The 22,365-nt window shown below is 38.4% G+C and overlaps 1 protein-coding gene across 2 annotated transcripts in view; it reads left to right on the top strand.

Moving 5' to 3' along the window:
- Positions 1-22,365, top strand: part of cep128 (centrosomal protein 128) — a 54,078-nt gene that overhangs the window by 19,578 nt on the left and 12,135 nt on the right. The window contains exons 14-19 of one of the 2 annotated variants that reach the window (XM_044106678.1): positions 1,652-1,840; positions 2,490-2,951; positions 5,592-5,756; positions 7,161-7,325; positions 14,778-14,837; positions 19,236-19,428. In XM_044106678.1, coding sequence (XP_043962613.1) covers positions 1,652-1,840; positions 2,490-2,951; positions 5,592-5,756; positions 7,161-7,325; positions 14,778-14,837; positions 19,236-19,428 — 1,234 coding nt within the window. The remainder of the gene's footprint in view (positions 1-1,651; positions 1,841-2,489; positions 2,952-5,591; positions 5,757-7,160; positions 7,326-14,777; positions 14,838-19,235; positions 19,429-22,365) is intronic. The other variant, XM_044106679.1, reaches the window with a different exon arrangement.

The raw sequence follows: 22,365 nt of genomic DNA, 5'->3' as shown, positions 1-22,365 counted from the left end.
AAAGGTGAGCCAATTTTTAATTTAGAGCTTTAGCTATCTTTAGCACGCTTACCTTCCCCATTCAAATTCTTACAGATAAATTTTAAAGCTCTAATTTTCTTGGCCATTTCGTAAATTTTCAGTTGAATAAAATTCTACATCTGTGTTAAGGTTTTGGGTATTGACTCTTAAGCCCAACTATGTGGTTGATTTGGAAAAATTAGCAACAGAGTTAGCAATGCTCAACGACTATAAAACCGAAACCATGTGTGCAAGGAGTGTTCCAAAGAATCACTTCCTGAAGTGCCGCCATACAGCAATACAAATGCTCAGTAAAATGCTTTCTGACAGTTTACAGTTCCAGAACTTGTTCTGTTTCCAGAACAAGTTATGGAACTGTAAATAAAAACATAAAAATGAACCTCTTATATTGTGCAGTTATTCTACATTATGCCATTGTTAAAAGTTGACAGGAAATTTTAAAATATCACTTGATAATTACCGGTATGTGTTATTAAAAGACTAGAATATTAATACCTCAACACCAACTATAAAGTCTTAAAAATGCAAACATTCAAAAAAAAATTTTTTTAAATAAACAATGCTTAGCTTGGGGAGGAAGGGCATAATTAAAGCCTGGTGGCCCGCCAGGCTTATAATGCTCTGGAGGAAACCCTGAGATTTATTCTTCATATTTACTCCATTACTGCTCAGTTTGAACAAAGCAACCAAACAAAACAGAACAAGAAAAAAAACCTAAGCGTGGTGTGAGACCGTTTTATTTGCAGTGACCTTCTCTGACCTACCCTCTTTGTGAATGGGCTTGATTACTGTTTGCTGGATGACTGTCAAATCAGGAGTTTTCCTCACGAAGCCATAAGGTTTTGCATAACATTTCTGTATTCATATTTTGTGTTTTTACTTATTTTCCAGGTACTAGTTTCATTTCTTAAAATTCTTCTACTGATATTCTACTTTGAGATGCAGCTGTAGTATGCAATCATCTCTTGATAAATGGAGAGCAATGGATTTCTTCTGAGTTTTAAAGACCCAAAGGTACTTCGTTACAGCAATACATTCGCTCGGTTTTGTTCCACTGGTTGGATTTAGCGGAATAATTAATAGCTGACAGTTTTCATTAGCTTAAAAAGTCACCTCCCAGTGTTTTTTCCAGTCCATTTGTACCGAGAGTCACCTCCAAACTCCCAGTAAGCAACCGTCACGCTTCTTATACCAGGAAGACAAGACAAGACAGACTCCCACCTGGCGTATTCTACGTGACGCGAATTAATTACGAAATCATTTCTGCCCTCTTAATAAATTAGGGGAGAGAATCAAGTGCTCAATTAAATGATTAGGTTCTGAGCTGCTGCAAAGTCTTTGCAAATTCCAGTCAAAGCCGGAGCATTAGCAGCAATCTGCCTGGAACAGACCTGACCATTGTCCCTTTATCGGAACGCTGAGTGTTGGCGTTTTGCTATCAGCTAAGACCTGGTACTGCATATGTTCCTCTCTCTCTGTCTCTCTGTCATTCTTTTCTTCCTCATATCATTATTGTTAGAGCTCCTCTGTATACCTTCTTCTCTTCATTTGTCATTACTCATGTCTTCCACTCCTCCCCCCCACTCGTCTCCTCCTCCTCCCTCATTTGGTTGTGATTTTCTCCCTTTAGGTCTCCAGGGAGAACGAGCGCTCCCAGGCCCAGCTGACGGCGCTGAGCCAGCAGGCCGAGGCGTCCTGCAGGGAGCTGGGCGAGGCCCTCAGCCGTTTGGCCCAGCGCGAGCAGGAGCTCCACCGTAAGGGCGTGGAGCTGTCGGAGGCCCACCAGAGGCAACTGGCGCTGCAGCAGGAGATCCGAGAGGTGTGTGGCTCACCGTCTAGAGATAGCGATGTTCTCATAGTTGTCAGAGAAACAAAACTTTTGTCAGGACTCTGTAGATGTCTGTGATGATAATAGAAGCTGTTAAGTTTGGACAGTGTGCTGTTGTTGAAAATAGCATAAATATGGACACATAATATAGAAAAAGTGATTGTATTTACAACCTTTAATTTGTCATTGTCATTGAAATTTCTCCTCTCTTTCCTTCCTCCCATCTTTCTTTACTTTCTGCCTTTTTTGTCATTTCTTTCCTTTCTTCTTTCCTTCCTTTCCTACTTTTTTGCCCCTTCTTATCTTTCTTTTCTCTGTCATTTCCTCCCTTCCTCGCTTCATTTCTTCCCTCTGTCCTTTCCTTCTGTCCTTTATTTCCTTCATTCCTTCCTCTTTCCATCCTTCCTTCTTTTCCTCTTTTCCTACCAGCTATCTTCCTTGCTCCTGCCTTTCTTTCCCTCCTTCCTTCTTTCTGGCCTTACCTCCTTTTCATACTTTTTTCTTCTTTTCCTCAGTCCTTTCCTCCCATCCTCACTTTCTCGCTTTTGTCCTTCTATCCTTTCCTCCCATGAAAGGTCAAAACTAAAGCCAAAAGCATTAGCTGAACCCTATAAGGTGCTAACATTGATCCTAACCCCAGGTGAAGGAGGCCTCGGCCACCTTGCAGGAGGAGTCTCAGCATCAGACCTCCACCATTGCCAGACTGAGAGAAGAGAACCACATACTGGAGGAACAAGCTGAGGTTCAAGCCCGCCTCCTCCAGAGGGACCAGGAGGCTAAGGCAGAGCTCCACACCACCTTAAAGCAGATGACCGCTGCACACGCCCAGCTGTCCCTGCGACTGGCCGAGGAGGAGAACGCCCGGAAGGACTTGCAGAGGGCCACAGCGGAGCTGCAGTCCAAGCTGACGCTGCTACAGGAGGAGCGCGCCACTCTGAGCCAGCAGCTGCAGCTGGAGAGAGAGGTCCATCAGAAGGAACTGAACAACATGGCAGCGACAGTCAAAGACGAGCGGACCAGGAAGGATCGGGAAGTGCAGGAAATGCTCAGACTCTGCCGACAGGAAAATAATGAACTGAGTACACATCTAAGAGAAGTTAAGGTAGGAGATTTGCTCTTCATTACATCTGAGCTATTTTAAAAGTCTATCTCAGCTTAAGGAATATGACCTGTAGCTCTTTAATTTGTATGTTTGCAAGCATCAGAACATTAAAAATTCATTTAAAAAAATGTTAAGCTGGCCTTGAAAGCATTAATCACAGCTCTTAAACTTTGTCCTGGCAGGACTATCTAGTTAGTCTATGTAAGGTTTTTTTTTTTGCAGGACTATACTATAAGTTGACCAGTGATCAAAATAAGCAGCCTTTAAGCTTGACACCTGGGGTAAAGGCTATAGAGATCAACAGGAACTATGATAAAGCAGGATGCCCCAACAACTGCCTATATTTACCATTTTTTCAGCCTTAAATTTCATTCGAGGTGGCTTTACAAAAGGTTTTAAAAGTCTTAAATTAGATTTTCTGAAACCTCTAGTTCATGCCTCCATCACTAAACAACCCCTCTCACAACGCTGGTCGTAATCTCTTTATCTTACTCTTTGTCATGGGAAATTATTTAGTATTTCTTATGAAATCCCGATCAAATCCTCTTAAATATCCAATCCCGTTTCTATCGCTGCATAATGTTTCAGGTATAACTGGCATTCTTAATTTGTGCAAATCTCCTTAAATGTTTAAAATCACATACCAACCGCAGTGATTCTGTTCGCCTCCCACCCACAACGTGCTTCGCGCCTATTAGCGATCCGAATCCGATTGGGTCTCGCCGAACATCTGGGATATTTCCGACCCGGCGACACACGGAGGAAATGCTCTCATTTAAAGTAATTTTTTTTTTTGTCGGCTGAAGCTCTATCCTATCCGAATACACCCAAGGATCACCAGCGTTCTTAATGGCGTGCGGCGCACCCGCGGTTCTTCAGGGGCCGCGCCAAACCTCCTAGCGTGAATATTTAAAAAGAAAAGAAAAAAACTCCACGGAGATCAGACCTCGGTCGTCTCATCAAGGCTGCATCGGAGAGAGCAGAGGATCTGCTTAACTCGCCCTCCTTCCTGATGTTCAATATCTCCAATATATGCTTGAGTTTAGGCCATTAGCCGCTCGAATTGCATTAATATTTGACATTGCTCATCGAAATGGTGTCATTTCTGAGTGCGGGAAGGACAAGGGCATTTGCTGGAATGTTTTTAAAACTTGCCTGAGGGTGTGCACCAGATGTCCCAAAGAACCCCCCCACCACACACACACACACACGCACACACACACACACACACACACACACATCCAGAAAGCACATATTGCTGTTACGATACAGTCATCCGTCAGAAAATAGCTTAAAATATTCTAATTTCCTTGTTCCCTCGCATCATATTTTTTCTCCACTTTGTCTTCCCTCTACTTTGGCCTCTCTCTATCTTAATCCTTTTCTTTCTGCTTCCCTTCAGTTCTAATTTGGTGTTTCGCATTTCCAGTTCCCGCTTTGTTTTTTTTTCTTTTTTAGCCCATTTTCATTTGTTTCTTGTCGCTCTTATCTCTTGTCTTTTGTCACTGTTTTCCCTAACACTTTGATTTGTTTGAGAGTGTAGTGTTATTTTTCTTTTACAAAACTCTCCCTTCTGAAGCTCTTCTTTAAAACTTTTCAGACATTGTGGACAGACACAGAGTCAGCAAACGTATTATTATTCTTTGGGCTTTTTTCATGTGTTACAACCACCAAGTTGCACGTATCTTTTGGGAAGGTGCAGAGGAGTCATATGTTGCACCAATGCAAAGTGAAAACATTATGAAGTGGATGAAAAAACAGCCGTTGTAATTTTATTTTGGTACTTTATTTATACAGGAGCCTGGAGTTTATCAGCTGACTGAAGACATATGCATGACTTTACACACACACCCCCCCACACACACACACACACCATCCCGCTCATTGTGCTCATGCTTTAATTTGCCATGTGTCCAACCTTTGCAGCTACAATAATGCCATTCCTTATGGCATTATTGTAGCTTTTCACAAAGTTTAGTAGTACCTTTATGGGAAATTCTTCCAGAAGAGGAATTGTGAGGTCAAACACTGATGTTGGATAGGTTTCAGCTTTAACCGATCCCTAAAAGAGTTCTGTTGCGTTGAGGTCAAGAATATGACTTCAGCATAAGGACTGAAATGATTAATCATGATGAATCGATTACTGAAATAATCGTTCACTAACTTAGTAATTGATTAATCGCTAGCTGGAGTATACAGATAAAGAAAAGGCCAATTACTGAAAGAACAACATATTCAGAGTTGTAATTTTGCCTTAGCAGTAAAAAAAATATGTATATATAATTTTTTTTTTTTTTTACATTTTAGATTTTAAAAAAGCTTTGTACATACTTTCTACCTAGAACTTATAGATAAAAGTTTTAGCTTCACTCATTTCAAATTCTGTTGAAAGAAAATCTATTAAGCATCTTTTGATGTCCAATCAGTTGGTTAATCCAGAAAATAATCAACAGATCAGTTGTGACTTGACAGAACATAAATAAGCTCATTGATGCACGACTACTTTCTAAACCACGTCGTGTTTCTGTTTTGGCCTTTTTTGACCTGCAAAATCCCACTAGCTTGATTGCGATGAGCTGAAATGATTACCCGTTTGTACACGGCGGCTCTGAAAACCCGTCCCTTCCCGTCCTCTTGCAGGCGAACGCAGCGTCAGACAAGGAGGTGCGCGTGGCGCTGCACATCAAGTTGGACAGGATGAAGGATGAGTGTGATAAGCTGGTGGCGCAGCTGCACACTAAAAACAACGCACATTCTCTTCTGCAAAGAAAATACCAGCAACTCAAGCAGGAACTGAAAGACAAAGTAAGCCAAGCTTGCCTCGTTGGGATTTGGGGTTTGTGTCTGTGAATGGAGGCCATTTTATTTTACAACAGTATCTGTTTAGTGCAGCCTAAAAACATGCAGGACTGACTTCAAACATCACCGGCTTAATGCATCATATTGAAAACAAACATGTATATCTTGGCCTTCTTTATTCCTTTCACTTCCTTCTATATCTGTTTGGATTATATTATCATATTATCCCAGCTATTGCTAAAAAAAATCCTATTTATCAGTGTGACTTTAGGCCTTTTCATAAAGTATTGATGCCAGCTCATCTCCTCGACACAGACCTGATAAGTTGCATGTGGATTTTTCCTGGGCAGACGTGTATTGATTTGTAATTTGACTTGTGCAGAAGACTCGGTTCCTATTCATGAAACATGGGAGGGTTATTATCTCGCCATAGAGATAATGATTCGTATTCCCACAGCGGCGCTGTTCACTGAGGTTTCTGTCCTGTGACATATTGATTGGTTTTATCCTGGAAGAAACCCTGAAATATTGGCGATACTACCCAGACATAAAGAACACCGCTATATGTTTGACTCTCTCTTTTTAAACATTGGAACCTCAAGATTTCAGTTATTCACCTCCTTGAATGTTTCACCCTTCTATTACTTTTACAAATAATTCCTGACAAACATAGTTTGGTGAAAAAAAATACCACAAACCCCCCCCTCTTTTATTTCAAAATAAAAACTGATTTCTACAAAATAGTAACAAATAAAAATAAGTGATTGTACAAATATTTCCTCCATTTACAGTGACTGACCTAATTCAACAGAGGTCCAGTTAATTGGTGCTAGTAGTCTCACAGTAAGTGGAATGGAGATTACCTTAGTAGAGTGAGCATATCTCAAATAATTGTAGCATAAAGACGCTGGTGTCTGGATTAATCACTATCCCTTTCATTTACATTTTAAGGATGCTTATTGGTCCCCCGAAAAAACGACAAAGACCCAGACATTATCATCAGTCAATAAAATTCTCCCAGGCCGAACTTGAAAACTGGACGTTACGCAGCTAACACTTAGCTTTTGTCAACACCTCAGGCAGAAGTGAGAGCTCTGTGCAACACGAGTAATAACCCACCCGGAACACGGTGAGCTAAATAATAAAATATAATTTAGCGAATCTTCGAGGCAGATGCATTTTCCTCGAGGAATTTTAATAACCGAGGTACTCGAATCACTCGAGGAATCGTTTCAGCCCCATCCCGAACACAAATACACTCCGCATTTTCTCTGACTGAAAATATTTGAAACCCATTTTCCCTCCACTTCTCCAGCTCTTTAAAAACGCAAATAATATTAAGAATGCTGACGATGAACAAAGCTATTGCTGATTTCTAATGAACAAACTCGACTCTGCCGTCCTAATCAGGTGAGCGATGATGAGCAGAGACGGGTTTCCGAGCCTGAGCTTTTGAGGCTGGAGAAGAAGATTGTGACGATGGAAGCAGACCGAGAAACGGTCCTCACTTCTCTCGGGGAGGAACTGGATGCAGTCTGCCGGAGCCTGGCGAGGAACGGACAAGAGAAACTGCAGGTACTGGTTTTAGTTTTTTGTTTTTTGTACTTTGAAGGCTAAATTTAAAAATACCTACAAGCCACCAATTTTATTTGAATACCTCATAGAAATCCTTTTGAAATCAACCAGAGATAAAACACAAACAAGCAAACTAGTAGCTTGACCCCTCATGCTGATCTATTATTATTATTGCTCAGTGTTCAGGAAATTCTTTTATTATTAAATAATATAATACAAGTTGGTTCACTTGGTTTGAGGCACCCTGTGTCCTGATTTGCAATCCATTCCTGCAGTGTAGTTCATTAGAATTTCCTAACAGGCATCGTTCTGTTTGAGAACGCAGGAAAATCTTCTGGAGGGTGAAGTGGGGGAGGTGGAGTTACTTTGGACACGGATGAGAGAAATTCCCATATAAAGGTTTGATTATGCCTCTTGTGTATCTTTGGTTAGATGGCCAAAACCGTAACTGTGAAAATATGTGGACTCATTTAATTACTCCCAGGTGGCGTTTCAAGTTATTTTCTGATCTGATAATCACATAAGCTTGCTTTGTTGGGTCGAGTCCTTAATTGCTGGACTCAACGTCCTGTTGAAATGTAACACACTCCTTCAGTTTTGGCACCCTTTGTTAAAGATGTGTAAACAGCCCTAAAATAAATCCTGTAGCTTCATATCACAATGGATGTCTCTTTCCACATTCTCTAGGTTATATTATTCTTTTCCTAAGACTTCTTACAGTTTTTTTTTTTTTCATACATACAAGTTTAAGGTCTGGGTAGTGGGTTGAACTGAATGATTTCTGTGTTAATTTGACCAGATATGTGGATTCTCTTGAAAGATCAGGCTTCAGTTTTATTTAAAACATTCTGTTGTCTTAAAGAGTTTATGGTGTCAGGGACTTTAACAATGTTTCTAAGGTCTTAGGAAGAGAAAGATGCCCAGAGCATCACAGGTCCTCCACCATACTTAAAAGTGTGCATTTTTATTTTCACTCCAGACACATCTGGAGTGTTTTTTTTAATACAAGAAGTTTAACTGCAAGCAAGATCAGATTTTTTTTCTTCTTTCTTAAGTATTGACTTTTCCATTTGAGCCGTATCGGCCCAATTCCAATCTTTTCACCAGAAAAAAAAAATCAGATTTGAGCTATTTTCATATGCGGTGCTAAATTGGATATGTTTCAAACTTTTCAAAGCCTCTTTAGTCTGAACAGTCGTGTCAGATTTTGTACGATTTTTACATCATTGATACGAAATGTGCGCCATATTTCGCCATAAGAAGTCTGAAGCCGAAAATACGAGCCTAAACGATGGCTGAAGCAGGGATGGGCGACTTAGAATTTTGTCACAATGTTTTGTGGCGCTATTGTGATAACGACAATGATTAGGATTTTAAAAAACTGTTTATTACCTACTTGCATGGTTGTGTCTCCATGGCACATCATCACATCACTTTTATTGATGAGATTTTTAACAAATATTGTGCAAACATTGTTCTTAAAAAACATTCACATTTGTCATCTACTTAAAAAAAAAAAGTGTGATTTATATCACTAAATTGCACACAGTAACTGCATTTAATCATATTTTCAAACTGACTGATATTTATTGATGGTCTAGTGGAACAAGCAGCAGAGAAAATAGCGAAAATAACATTTCTGATCATAGTGTCAGTTTAGTTTTTTTATGCATCAAACCTAAAGTGTAATGATAAATCAAGATTTTAATCGAGTTTACATGTCGGTCGCATTAAATTAGTAGCATCAAGAACTATGCAAAAAAAAATTATATATATATATATATATACAATTTGAGCAAAAGATTGGAATTGAGCATCAAGACCTGCTTTGTGAATGTAGCTTTAGTCTCCTTATTGGACAAAAAGGGCAGTTTTCACTCACAAACAACCTGTTAGCATCGAGGTAGCGTCTAATGGTTGTTATGGAGACTGAGAGCTGGGGAATTGTTGAGGCGTCTTCTGGAGTTTCTGATGTAACAGATCAGGATGAATTGTGTTAAGTGCACTGGAGAAATCAGTATTATTTATTTTCTGTCTTCGCTGTCAGCCCATCAATTCCCCCTAGATGTCAATTCACACACATCACTTCTGGTTCACGACTAAACCTGACGAAGCATCCAGACCTGCTGAGTTTCATCGCCTAATTTACAGCACTGCTATGCTTAAGACTCTTGGCCTTCAGGAATTTTTATATCTGTGGTCATTTAATAATGAATCATGCACTTTCTCTGCCATGCTTGATATAACATTAATGCTCTGACAAGTAAATGAACACGACTGACTGTTGCAAAACGCACACTCAACTAAATGTGCTGACTGCGGCTGGGGGATTCTGCTAGCACACGGCAAACAAAAACTGCAGTAATAATTAAAATTTTTAAGAAAATAAACAAAAGGAAGAAAAAAAACCTTGTTTGCAAAATTAAATATTGATTCAAAGATTAATCACAGATTACTACTTGTGCCAGCCTTGATATGTAGCAATAAGGCTGCATTTTATTGTTTTTACTAATTAAAGACATTATCATTGATTTAGCAGCTAACATCATGTTTACATATCACACACACTCTTAGATTGTTGCTCCTAGTGTCCCAGCCCTGATGAAGGCAGCCTGTTTTATCTGCTTATAGATTTCTCGCTCTGGTCCAGTGGTGATGCAGTCTGACAGCCAACACCTTGCCTCACTGCTCATCCATCATGTTGAAAAGAAGTCAAACTTAGTAGTGATCAACTTAATGAGGGGTATTATTACCAGTAAAAGGGTTTATTGGGAGTAGATTTTTTTTCCTTGTACAGCCTCCACCTTGGTCATTTTGACTACGATGACACGTTGAACAGCTGGCAAGTCACCAAATGTGAACTAGGAAAGAAGTGGGAATTTAGTACGGGATTGCTGATGAGGGATTAATCGTAGATTATTTTGTTTGTCAAGAAAAAACTTTTCTGAGTTAATAGAAACATCCGTTTTTGGTTGTTAACTTTTAAATCTCAATATTTTTTTTTTATGTTTTTCTTCAATGGTTTCTAATCTATCCTATAGTCAAGACAGACTGTTGCCTTGTATTTTAACTTATTAAAAGATGAGCAACCTTGTATCTGGCCCTTTAAATCGAAAATTTACAAGTACACTTGAATGGACAATGAATGCAAGGGTTGGACCAGAGTTATTTGCTTGATGGCTCGGACTTCTGTTTGCATTTAATAAGCCTACAATACAAACAGGACAGAGAAACCCAAACGGGAATCCGTGATGTAAAGTTGTGTTGATCTACTTATTGTACTGTAAAGAGAGGAATAGATAGTTTAAGCAAAAGATAAAAATGGGAAACGTTACTCTGCTTACTTAAATGGTGGTCTTAAAATCGAAAGCGCTAAAATAACAATAATATGCCGGGTTCACTTCGGGTTCAGGTCTATAATTAACCCTCCTGTGGTCTTAGTGCGACTCATGAGGAATGCAGCATGGCCACATACCGTCCAGTCAGATCGTCAGTTCCCAAAACCACATACAAACATAAAAAAAACCTTGTAAACGTGTACACGGAGTCTGTTTCATTCAAGACTTTACCACAGGAAGGTTAAACTTATTTGGGTGGACCAGACTCAGACAAAAATGTCTACTGGCTCAGGCCGGGTCGGGTAGAATTTTTCTAGGCCCAATCTAAACTCTAGAGTACACTCTTGACAATTTTTCAGCCCATGACAGGTTTTAAGTGGCGTGTCAAAGCAAAAAACACCAAATCAAACAACAAGCTCAACAAGGACAAAGTCAGACATGATAACTCCAGGGTAAGAATAAGTTGAATGAGACATTGATAACTTTTTATCTTGCTGGTCAACAAATCTGGACATAATGGGACAAATGACAGAGGCTTTCCCTTCAGTCTCATTCCAAACAGTCCAATCGCAATACATTAAAGGCTGTGATTGTAACTTGACAAGATGTAAGGTTTGAATATTCTTCTAAGGCATTGCAACATTTAACTTCACGCACCTTTTCTTTCTTGCATATCCTTTCTTCGCGACTGTTCTCTTTCACTTCTACTGTCTTCTTTTGTCAGATGATTAGCAAAGAGAAATACCAAAGTGGAGATCTCGTTGAAAACTTCCTTGTTTGTCATCTCCGCTGCCTTGTTAGTCTGAGCGTTTCCCTCCATCTGCTTCTATCTCAGCGTTCCCGTCTCTTTCCATTTTCCCAGTGGGAGGTGAAACAAACATATGGCTTCCAAAAAAACAAAAAACAAACCACCACACTCTTCCTCACACTCTGAAAGAGACATAAACCAGGCAGACATATATTTAAATTAGAGGTGGCAAAGCCTCCTATTCCACGGCGGTTCCGTTTTAATAACATAAAAAAAAAAAAGAAAAAGAAGTAGTGGCAATATTTCTCCCCTCCCCCCCTCCCCACTTCAAGCCCACAGACAGCACTTTCAACTCCCTGCCTCCTTGTTACATTTTTCAGCAGTTTCGCCTCCTTTTTTGTCTGCCGCCGAGCCAAACAGACTTTGATGGTTGGAGGAAAAAGTTAAGAGGAGCGAGACGTGTCTCATCCTCCTCCCACGCGGTCACATGCTCCGGCGTGTCGCCGCGCTCTCCCAGATATGGAGACCTTTGCACGGCGGTGCCGCGCTTTGAGACGCCAAAGCAGAGAACCTTAAGGAATTCATCTCGCCTGCTTTCGAATGACAGTCGGAGGCGGGGTAGGGGGTTGAAGGATCTTTGAACATGTGCAACAGCATTGTTGTTTGGTACAACTCAGGACAGAGGGGGGGTTCAAGAAATGTCTGCTGTTTATCCTGTTCAGTGTGCATAAACACCTTGTCACAAAAGTGTGTTTACAACTAGAAGGTGTGTTGTTTTGTTTTTTTTATATATATTTTGCCAATGATTCTCTGGTTGTGTGTTGTTGTTTTTTTTTCATCCATTGCACCCTGAGGAGATTTATGGTTTTATTTTTGTGATAAAGAGATGGTTTCAACACAACCTTGAGGGATATGTTTCTATTTTACATATTGCCGCTTTAGTGGCACCAACTTTGTACCTCTTTTTACAGGTTTGAACTTGGGCTTTTGTTTGTATTACTCATTTTATTTTATTTTTTTTAACCTATGAAAATAAAACATTTGCAAATGTCTTTGGAAGGTGAAAGGAGCATTCTATCCGTTGTTGCCGCTTTCAGTTTGAGCAGATAAAAATTAGTCAGTTAATGTCAGTATTTGTATGTCTTTGATTTTAAATAAATTTCAACTAAAGGTCTCAATTGAAGCTTCTGTTAAGAGTAATATCTGCCATGCAGTGTACAGTCACTCAGTGACAAGGTTGAGATTCCAGAATTATTTATAGTTTCTTATCGGGATTTCCCAAAGTTTTAAAATGTTGCAACAAATTTTGTTTTGTATAGCAGAATATTGCAGCTTTGCCTCAGGTTGCTTAAAATATCATGAACATAATCATCGTTGAAATATTTGCAATAATGCAATAAATGCTGGAATACAGTAATTATAGAGTTAAAACTTTGATTGCAAAATTTGTAGTAGGTGCCCACACTTTATACTGATTTAGTTCCCAGGTTTCTAAAGGCGACGGAAAGTTGCACGCACAGTAAAATATCAGGCACATGTAGACATAGAGCCATGAGATTTCTTCATAAATTACCAATGATTCTAATTTTACTACTAAACATCTTTACTCCTCTTCTTTCATTTATGTTCTTGGAATGCAATATAATGAGTTTTGACTAACACTCTAGCTCTCAAATACAGTCTGTTTGTTCTTGTTTCTAGAAAAGAATCATAGACGGGCATTATCTAATTATTTGACCACAATTTAGCAGTTAAAAAGTAGCTTAAAAAGAGAAGCTCCAAGTTGCCCAATAACTTTTCCTCCAGCTCCTGATCATGTATTTATTTAGTGTGTGTGGTGTTTATTATGGAGCAGATGGAACATTGAGTGCATGCATGTGTGTGTACATTTGTGATGTAGAGAGGGTGTGAATCAGTATGTTTCCTGCAGCAGAGAAAGACTAAACTTTTGTATTTTTGGGTAGTTGGAAAGTTACTAGGCTGCCCGCTAAGCGACACGTGGGTGATTTGCAAAACGTGTTTCAAGAATTTAAAGTTAAAGGAAAGGAAAGTTATCTTATTAGCCCCTGAGTAAGTCAGGCTACAGTATCAGTGGCAGTTGTGAACTACGTGAAACAAAACAAAAATGATTTTTTTGTTTGTTTTTTAAACTAAAGCTGAGTTGTTTAACTTAAGCATCGTCTTTATTTTTTTATTTTTTATTTTTTAGGCGAAACATGCTAACTAGCTTGGAGTATACGCTGCCTCTACTGTCCACATTACGCACCACCCTCTCAGTTTTGGTGAAGTGGAAATGATTTATAACATATCACTTGAGTTTATGGCAGACTACTACAGGATTGTGCTATAAAGTCAATTTTCTTTTAAGTCATATTTGATGTATATACCATTTTTATAACAACTTAAGTTAACATAGTTATTTGATTGTGCTAAATAATTCCACTATTTGGCTGGAAAATACATGACACTGCCCCTTTAATTTTTGTTTTTCCACAGTTGACACATCCCACACCTTTTGGAGCTACTAAAAATTAAAATAGACAACTTAATGAACTCATTGTTTTATTGTAGAGAGAATTGCTCTATTGCTCTTTTACAGTGACATGCACACATAGACACTAGGTGGTGCTAGAGCACCTATCCTTTTTCCTCTGGACAAAGTGTCCCTCTGAAATCTTTCCTTCTTTATTCCTTTTTTTTAAACACTGTAGTGTGTTAAAATGTCTGCACACACCACACAGGGAAAGCTTTTGGAAAAAAATGGGTTTTGTATTATTCTCTTATGTACCAATGTGAACATGTGTTTGCTGTTTCATGCAACAGAGGTGATGAAACATGGAGTGGGCTGGTAACCCGCACAGCTGGCTCATCTGAGCATTGATGGACAGATGCTCTCCATCGAGCGTCACAGTTTTGCTTATCTGTGTATTGTTTTCTGTGTGTGTGCGTGTGAATGTCAGCACTCATTAAGAGTTGGCAGTCAGTTTGCATCACTGATGCTGTCAAGCCTGTCCAAGATGACTGAAACACAGTCCCTGAGCTCATTTTTATCACACACACACCTCTATTCAAAGGTGTGTGTGCACCAGTGTGTGTGTATAGTGTCATACGCTGTTAAACACATGTACTGCAATTTAAGTTGGCAGGAGCTTCTCACTGAGGTTAAGGGTTTCGACATCTCTATCTGGTTTGTCTGCCCATCTTTTGTTTTTTTCCTCTTTATGTTTTGTAACTGGTAGTTTCTCTTTAGATATCTCTTGGTCCGTGCTGAAACTTCCCTAATATTCAGACTTCAGAATGGGCAGCAGGATTCTGCAGGTTACACTCCAGCTCATATTTGCATTTGTTTTTGTTCTCGTTTGACAGGCGATCTCCCAGAGACCCGAATTAGTGAAGGATCCGCATCTTTGGCTTGCTGAGACAAAGGTATGCAAGTTTTGTCAGAACTCACGCAATGATGCAGATGTTTCTGTATCATTTGTGTTTAGGTATGTTTTGCACAGAACCTTTCCCCAAGTGTATTTCTGCTTTAAAGTGAGGTACAAAGGAAAGGCAGTGGAATTGACATAGGTAGCAGTGTACTTGTAGCTTACAACAAAAACTGGTCTATAACACGCCAATTTGTGCAGACATATGCACATATACAGAAGAGATCAAATCAAACCGACCAACAAACAGGAACGGATAAATAAAAGAATGAATATATTCTTCTTCCATTTTCTTACGGGAAAAAAAGAAAGAAATAACACTTGATAAATTTGGTGGTTTTTCACATTGGTTTGTGTTAAGTTGCTTTATCTTTTATTTTCCTTATCAGAACTTCATTTGAACATTTTAGCTGTTAGTCTTTTGGTGTGGGACTAAATGCGTACACAATCCAAAATTTAGAAAAAAGGCCATGTTACTTAGTTTTTTGGTCCCTACAACTTTAAATTCAAATTGAATTGGACTTGTGGTTCGTAGATGGGTCTGAAATGTCAAACATAGAACTTAAAATTATATTTTATAAACAAAGTTTAAATACTGTGCTCAAAAAGTTTTTATTAGATATGCACCGATATGAAAATTTTGACTATCCAATATTATTGTTGGTGTCATGGCCGATAGCCAATATTTACAGTTACTACAAGTATTCTTACACTGTTTTAAGACTGGGAAATAAACAATAAACTACAGATACCCATGTCAGTGCAGATGTATTATTCCTAATCTGCATTTATTCTACAATAAATTTTTAAAATTTTGATGTAAAACTGAGCTCTAGGTTAAGTTGGGATATATCCTTTGGACGGCCTTTTATATCAATGATGACATATAAATAAACCCGCCTTGACTGGCCTTGTCCATATTTCAGAAGTGGTGAATAAATTGATCAAAAGCTTACTTAATAATCCTTAATGATGACCATTTATGGAATAAAAAAAATCTAGCAAATAAAAGACTTTAAGTAAACTGATACATGTTATTTTAAAATATGAAGATGTGCTGGTTCCAGCATAAAATAAGGTAGTGATAAATTTAGTTTTGCTCAAACTGTCTTTCGTGAAAACACTGGAAATGGCATCTACTGCTTTTATTCTTTCTTTATGGATTTCTGGAACTATGAAACACGAATTAGCCTCAGAATAGATGTTCGAGAAAGTGAAAAAGGTTTGTTGTTTTTTGATTGGTCAACTGAGGATTAACTTTTCCAACCGTTATAGTGTTTATGTTACTGCCTCTTAAACAAAAAAAAAAATAGAAAATTTCTCTACACTCTATTTCCCATATCAAAACTCTCTCCACCGTCGGTCCTTCTTATGGTTATTTTGGTGGACATAATGCTTTGTCACAAAGCTCGTGTCAAACTAAAGCACACTGCCGTGTAGTTTCACCCAAAGCAGAAATGGGAGAGAGGACGGTTAAAAATATTGGTTTCTAATTAGGCTGAAAACACAGGAAAGATGTGAAGAAGAAAAAAAAAAAAAGCCCAGTGAAGTGTTGATGCTAATTATCATGCATAAAATCGGTGTGATCATTCGTCTAATTAACCCACTGCTACTGTCTGTATATGTTCCCCACGTGTTGCGACTGTGTATGTAACAGAGAGAAACAAGAGGGTTACATGTGCACTGTATGTAAAAATGTTCCAACTAGTCTGATTGCTTTGTAAAACTCACAGGTATCAGGTGCAATATTTTAGTGTGATTTTTTTTTTTTTTTTTTTTTTTTTTTTTTAGCAGAAAAGGCCAAGCTTTTCACTAAATAGTTCAAGTTTTGTTTTTTTTTTGCAAAAAATACATCCCTTGCTACAAATAATTAAATGTACACTAAAGGAATGCTATGTTATTGCACTTTATAAAATAAAATGTTTATTTATTTTTTTTATTTAAAAAAGAATGGAATCATTCGAGTTAAATGTGACTTTATTACTGCGTCAAATCGCCTTAAGTGGCTACATGAAAAATGTGGCAATTTCTTTTATTCTGTTTATTGTCAGCATAATTGATTAAGGTTGGGCAACATGGTCTTAAAGTTTTATCACAATATTTTCTGGCACTATTATGATAAGAAAGGTGACGATAAAAACCAACTAGAAGATTTCTGAAGAAATTTAAACAGGGCCTTCCAAAGTGTTTCCCGTCGTTTGGAACCCAACGTTCTGATGTTAGAATTAGCATCAATGGTAAAGTAAGCCACAATGTACATGTGGAGAGTCACAAGCATGTTGTGTAACATGGACCTACTCCATTCAGTTTGCTAAAATTAGTGTAGAAGCTAAAATTAGCCAAAATGCTAATGTTAGCTGCCCTGCGACAGGCTGGAATGTTATCTGGAGATAGACACCAGCACCCCTGTCGGCCCCTTTAAAGGACAAGTGCGTACAGAAAATGGATAGATGGATGGCTAATGTTAGCCTAAATGCTGCCAGTGGCATGTAGGGCTTCACTAGCATGGTGTCTTACAATGACTTCCTCCATTTAGTATGCTAAACATGGATCATAAATTTTAACAATAGCTGAGACACTTAATTTAGGGAAAAGGCTAGCAAAATGTTTGCGTTAATGTTAATGATTTTTAATTTAGCAAAAGTAAAAATCACGTTTACTTTGTGGCACTTAGTAACCAGAAAATGCGCTCATCTCTTAGCAACAGATTAATAACAAATATTGTTATTGTTCAAAAAAACCTCGGATTTCTTCTGCTCTTTTGAAATACTACTTTTTTATACTACTGAATACTTAACATGATCTGTGCATTTGGTGAATTTTGCAGAAAAGTAATGTTTTTTTTGTTTTTTTTTATTTGTTTATTTTTATCATTGGTGGTAAATATATAATAAAGCAGACATTCAACACAAAAGTTAAAATCTGATTTATACTTAGTGGCAGTTCGTTACCAGAAAAAAAGACTCCTCTCTTAACACAAAATTAATAAGTAATATTATTATTAATAAAACATAAGCTCTTTTGAAATATGCTTATCTGCGAAATTTATAGTTGGTAAATTTTGCAAAAGTAATGGTGCGTTCACACCAAAAGCACTTTGAGTGTCTAGCGCATCTGGTTTACATTCAATGTCTATGTTGAGGCGTGTCGAGGACCGTTGTGGTACGTTTCAAGTGTCCAGCGTGGCGAGATTTGAACCGTTTTGAGCGTTTGAAGTGTCAAGAGCGTCCAACGGAAAACCATGGCTACCACTGATGCATCTGACCTCCCTTGACGTGCCTCCATATAGATTTTGAACGTAAACCAGATGCCCGAAACGCTAGTTATAGAGCAAAATATCAACTGTCTGCATTCACACGAGTCAAGCTTGACGCATCGGATGCGTTTTTGACGCCGTTAACTTGTTTGGTGTGAATGCACCATTTAAAATGGCTACCAGAAAATGCGCTTATCTCTTAGCAACAGATTAACAACAAATATTGTTATTGTTCAAAAAAAACATTGAGATTTCTTCTGCTCTTTTGAAATACAAATTATCCTACACTAGTACTTAACAAGAACTATGCAGTTGGTGAATTTGACAAAAAAGTGGAATTTTTTGGGGGGGTTTTTGTCCTTGGTGGTAAATATATTATGAAACATTCAACACAAAAGTAGAAATCTGATTTATACATTCGTACTTCGTTTGTTACTAGTAAAAATCGCTCATCTCTTAACATCAAATTAATAACAATTGATATTACTGTTTACAAAACATAAACTCTTTTGAAATACTGCTTATGTGGTTAGACACAATAAATTTACAGTTGGCAAGTTTTGCACAAGTAAAAGTCAGATGTTTACTTCGTGGCACTTAGTTACAAGAAAATGCTCTCATCTCTTAGCAACAGATAAACAACAAATATTGTTATTGTTCAGAAAACATAAGATTTCTTCTGCTCTTTTGAAATACTACTTATCAGGTGCTGTGCAAGGCATTTAAATACTCTGCTGTGCATCAAATACTGCTCTTGAAAAACATTCCCATTTGTAAAGTGCTTCTTTAGGACACCAGTTATTTAATGAAGTGAGATTTGTATCACTAAACTGGTCGCAGTTTACTCATATTTTTTATATTTATTGATGCTTTCATTGAACAAACAGTTGAGAAAATTAGTAAAACTAAGAATCCCGACGGTATGGACAATTTTGGTTGATTTGAAAAGTCATTAAATGAAATTTATCTCCACTATAAATCCAAATTCTTATCATGACAAGTATCACGATAAACGATAAACAATACGATACAATACGATAAATGCCCACCAGTATCACCAACGCACAAACCAACCCAGAACAGCAGTTTCAGTGTACGCATTTTTCATTTTCCTTGCACGCTATGCATGAACCCAACCAGACCAAGCTGCGCTGGCTGAGCGAGGAAGTGCGAGAGCGCGACGTGAAGGAGCGGCGCCTGAGGAAGCAGCACCAGCAGACCAGAGACGAGCTGAAAGCTCTCAAGCAGAGCCGCGACTCGGAGCAGGAAACCCTCCTGCAGCGTATGGACCAGCAGGAGAAGCTGCTGCGCTCCCTCAGCACGGAGAAGAAAGGTAGTCCTTAACCAAAAAAAAAAAAAAAAATATCCTTATGATGATGATAAATCACATGGCCCCTCCATGTATGCTAAACTTGTGATGGCAAAAAAATAAAATAAAAGATAGGTGAGGATCTCTACTGCCTTTGATTCACAGACTCCTCCAGCTGATCTCTCTAACACGGCTGACTCTTTCTGTCTGCTCACACCATCTGTATGAGCGGTAATCCCTTTAATTGGACACTTTTTGTCACTGTTTTGTTTTCATGGACGCTTACAAGGATGCCTGCCTGCGCCCTCATGTGAACTTAGTTTTATCTTTCTTACTGTTTTTATCCGTCTGTATCCTTGCCATTATAAATGTTTTAGAAAGCATCTTAATGATTTTATATTGGAGTTCTTTTTTGCCTACATCCTCTATTTTTTTTTCTTTCTTTCTTGCTCTCTTTTCGTCTTATTTTTTCTTTCCTTTTTCATTTTTTCCTCTTTCTTGTTTTCTTTCCCTATGATGTGTTTCATTAAGAAGAGAAGAGGAGTTTAAAGACAGAGTGAGACAGGTAGAGTTGGGGAGCCATTATGAAAACAGTCGTGTCACTTTTTTATGGTGTTTTGTAGCAATATTATAAACATCGGATAAATAGGCTAAATTAAAGAAACCCTATGGTGCCTCTTGTCATACAGACAGTAATTAAACACATGCTGTTTACTACCACCGAAAATATGCTTCTAATAAAAAAATGGCTTAAAGATGCTGTGTTTAACATAATCTCTGTGCAAAGCTTGGCTTAAAGATGAGATTACCCCTCTTGTATGCTGCTGTCATGTATAGTCAAGGTCAAACGTGTTAGATTTCTCTTTTTTTAGGTTTAAAATTTCAATGTTAACACTGAAGATTCTTGTTTTATTCTTCTCGTAAACACAGACTTTCAGAGTTTGACCCGACTTTGTACCTCAAATCATTCTAAAACTAAAGTAATCTTCATACAGAACATTTATTAAACTGCAGCAAAAATCCCTATACAACATTTAATAATGGGATCCAATAGGCATCTGTTGAAAGTAAATACATTCATACACACACATTCTTACATTTGTTTTTTCCTTGACCCGATATTGCCCCCCCTTCTCTGCAGAGAAACAGTACTTTTATTGGCTTCTAGCAGCTATCTGTCTATTCTGTACAGTTCCTACTCATTGGCCTCTTCACTTGAAAGCCACTCTGCCCTGCATGCAGAGATAAGAGCGGTTCTGGTGTTGTGGAACCCAGCATGGCTTTCAGGTAAAATGGGACTGAGCTTGAGTCAGCAAAGATTGCAGTAGGCCACTATGACTATCATCCTCCAGCTGGTTCCTGGCCTGATTAAAACAGACTCAGACTATGGAGGCTCCAGGAAGTTGTTCCACAGGAAAAAAATTAGCTTTTTGACTTTAGTCTTTTTTTCCACCATGTTTCTGTAAAATTGGCTGCGGTCGGATTTGTTACAGGAAGAAAACATCCATCTCCAGGATTTTATAACTGATGTAAGCTGTCACATAAATGATATAATATTGCTGGAGGCAGGAAGAATCTCCGGCAGCAGTCAGTCTTACAACAAATCTGAAGAAGCCTCTGACTGAAGACTGTTACTCTATGATTTGTGGTTATCATCACATGCTAACAACTCATTATTATTGATATTCTTTATAGCTTACTTTATAGTTATGAGTTCTGTTTTGTTGTGATCTGTCTGAAAAAATGCATTTCTGATTACACACTGTTTGGATTTTAAAAAATCACCGGGACGGACCAAAAACATGTGAGCACACGTGCAGAAAATCAGCCGACACAAATAATCAGACTTTACTTATTTTATTCTTTTTAGCGCTAAAAAGAAAGAGACGCTTACCCTCACAGGCTAATTTGTTGTGACGTGAATACACCGGGAGTAAACAGCATCTGATCAAAAACGGACGATCCATTCTTTATATCTAAGACACGCCTTACTGGTCGTCTGATGAACTACGTCAGCTAAGGAATGTCATGGTATCATGGTGTCAGCTTAAGTTTCACTTTTACAGAAAGCCTTTTGTTTGAAAGTGAAACATGCAAGGTCAAGTTTCATCCCTCCAAAAGCTCTCTGTGCATAAATGAAACATACTATGTGTGAAATACAGCTGTATGTGCATGAGTGCACGTGCAACCCTGGATAAGCGTCCCAACAACACTTAGGACTTTGTATTGATTTCCATTCATTTTAATAAATGCATTTATATCTAACACTAACAGTATATTTCTAAGATTAACCTAAACTTGATTCACGTCATACCTCTAAACCAGGGGTGCCCAAAATTGATCCTCGAGAGCCGGCATCCTGCATGTTTTAGTTCTCTCTCTGGTTTAACCCACCTGGATCAAATGATGGCTCATTAGAAGGCCTAAGAAGAACATTGACTTGCTGAAAAGGTTGTTGGTGCAACCAGGGAGAGAACTAAAACATGCAGGATGCCGGCCCTCCAGGACCTGGGACCCCTGCTCTAAACCTAGCTCTTTACCCTGAAAAATGGGGTTCAGTTTATTAGGCTCGAGCTTTGGTCCCATAAGGTCCATCAGTCCTCAGAAGGTTAGTAGATGTACCAAAGAAGGTTCTAGAAAGGCTTCATAAACCAGTATACACACACATCAACATGCACATTCACACAAGGAGCTGCCAAATCGCTCATATTTAAACTTGGAGGTCGACCATATTATCGGCCCACTAATATTAGATTTTTAATTTTTTTTTTAAAGTGTCTTGACATTGCACACAGTTCATCTGTAAACAGGCACATCTTTAGACAGCACATCAGGTTGACACAGGGATGTAGTCAGTCTTACACAATCTGTCAGACAGTTTCCAGAGGTTGTGCTCACTTCTAAAAATAAAAACATACTATCAGTAAAACAGGAAGACATCTTGATATTATCTTTATATCA

Source organism: Gambusia affinis, linkage group LG22, assembly GCF_019740435.1.
Source record: "Gambusia affinis linkage group LG22, SWU_Gaff_1.0, whole genome shotgun sequence".
NCBI lineage: Eukaryota > Metazoa > Chordata > Actinopteri > Cyprinodontiformes > Poeciliidae > Gambusia > Gambusia affinis.
This window is presented reverse-complemented; position numbering and strand designations above follow the sequence as displayed.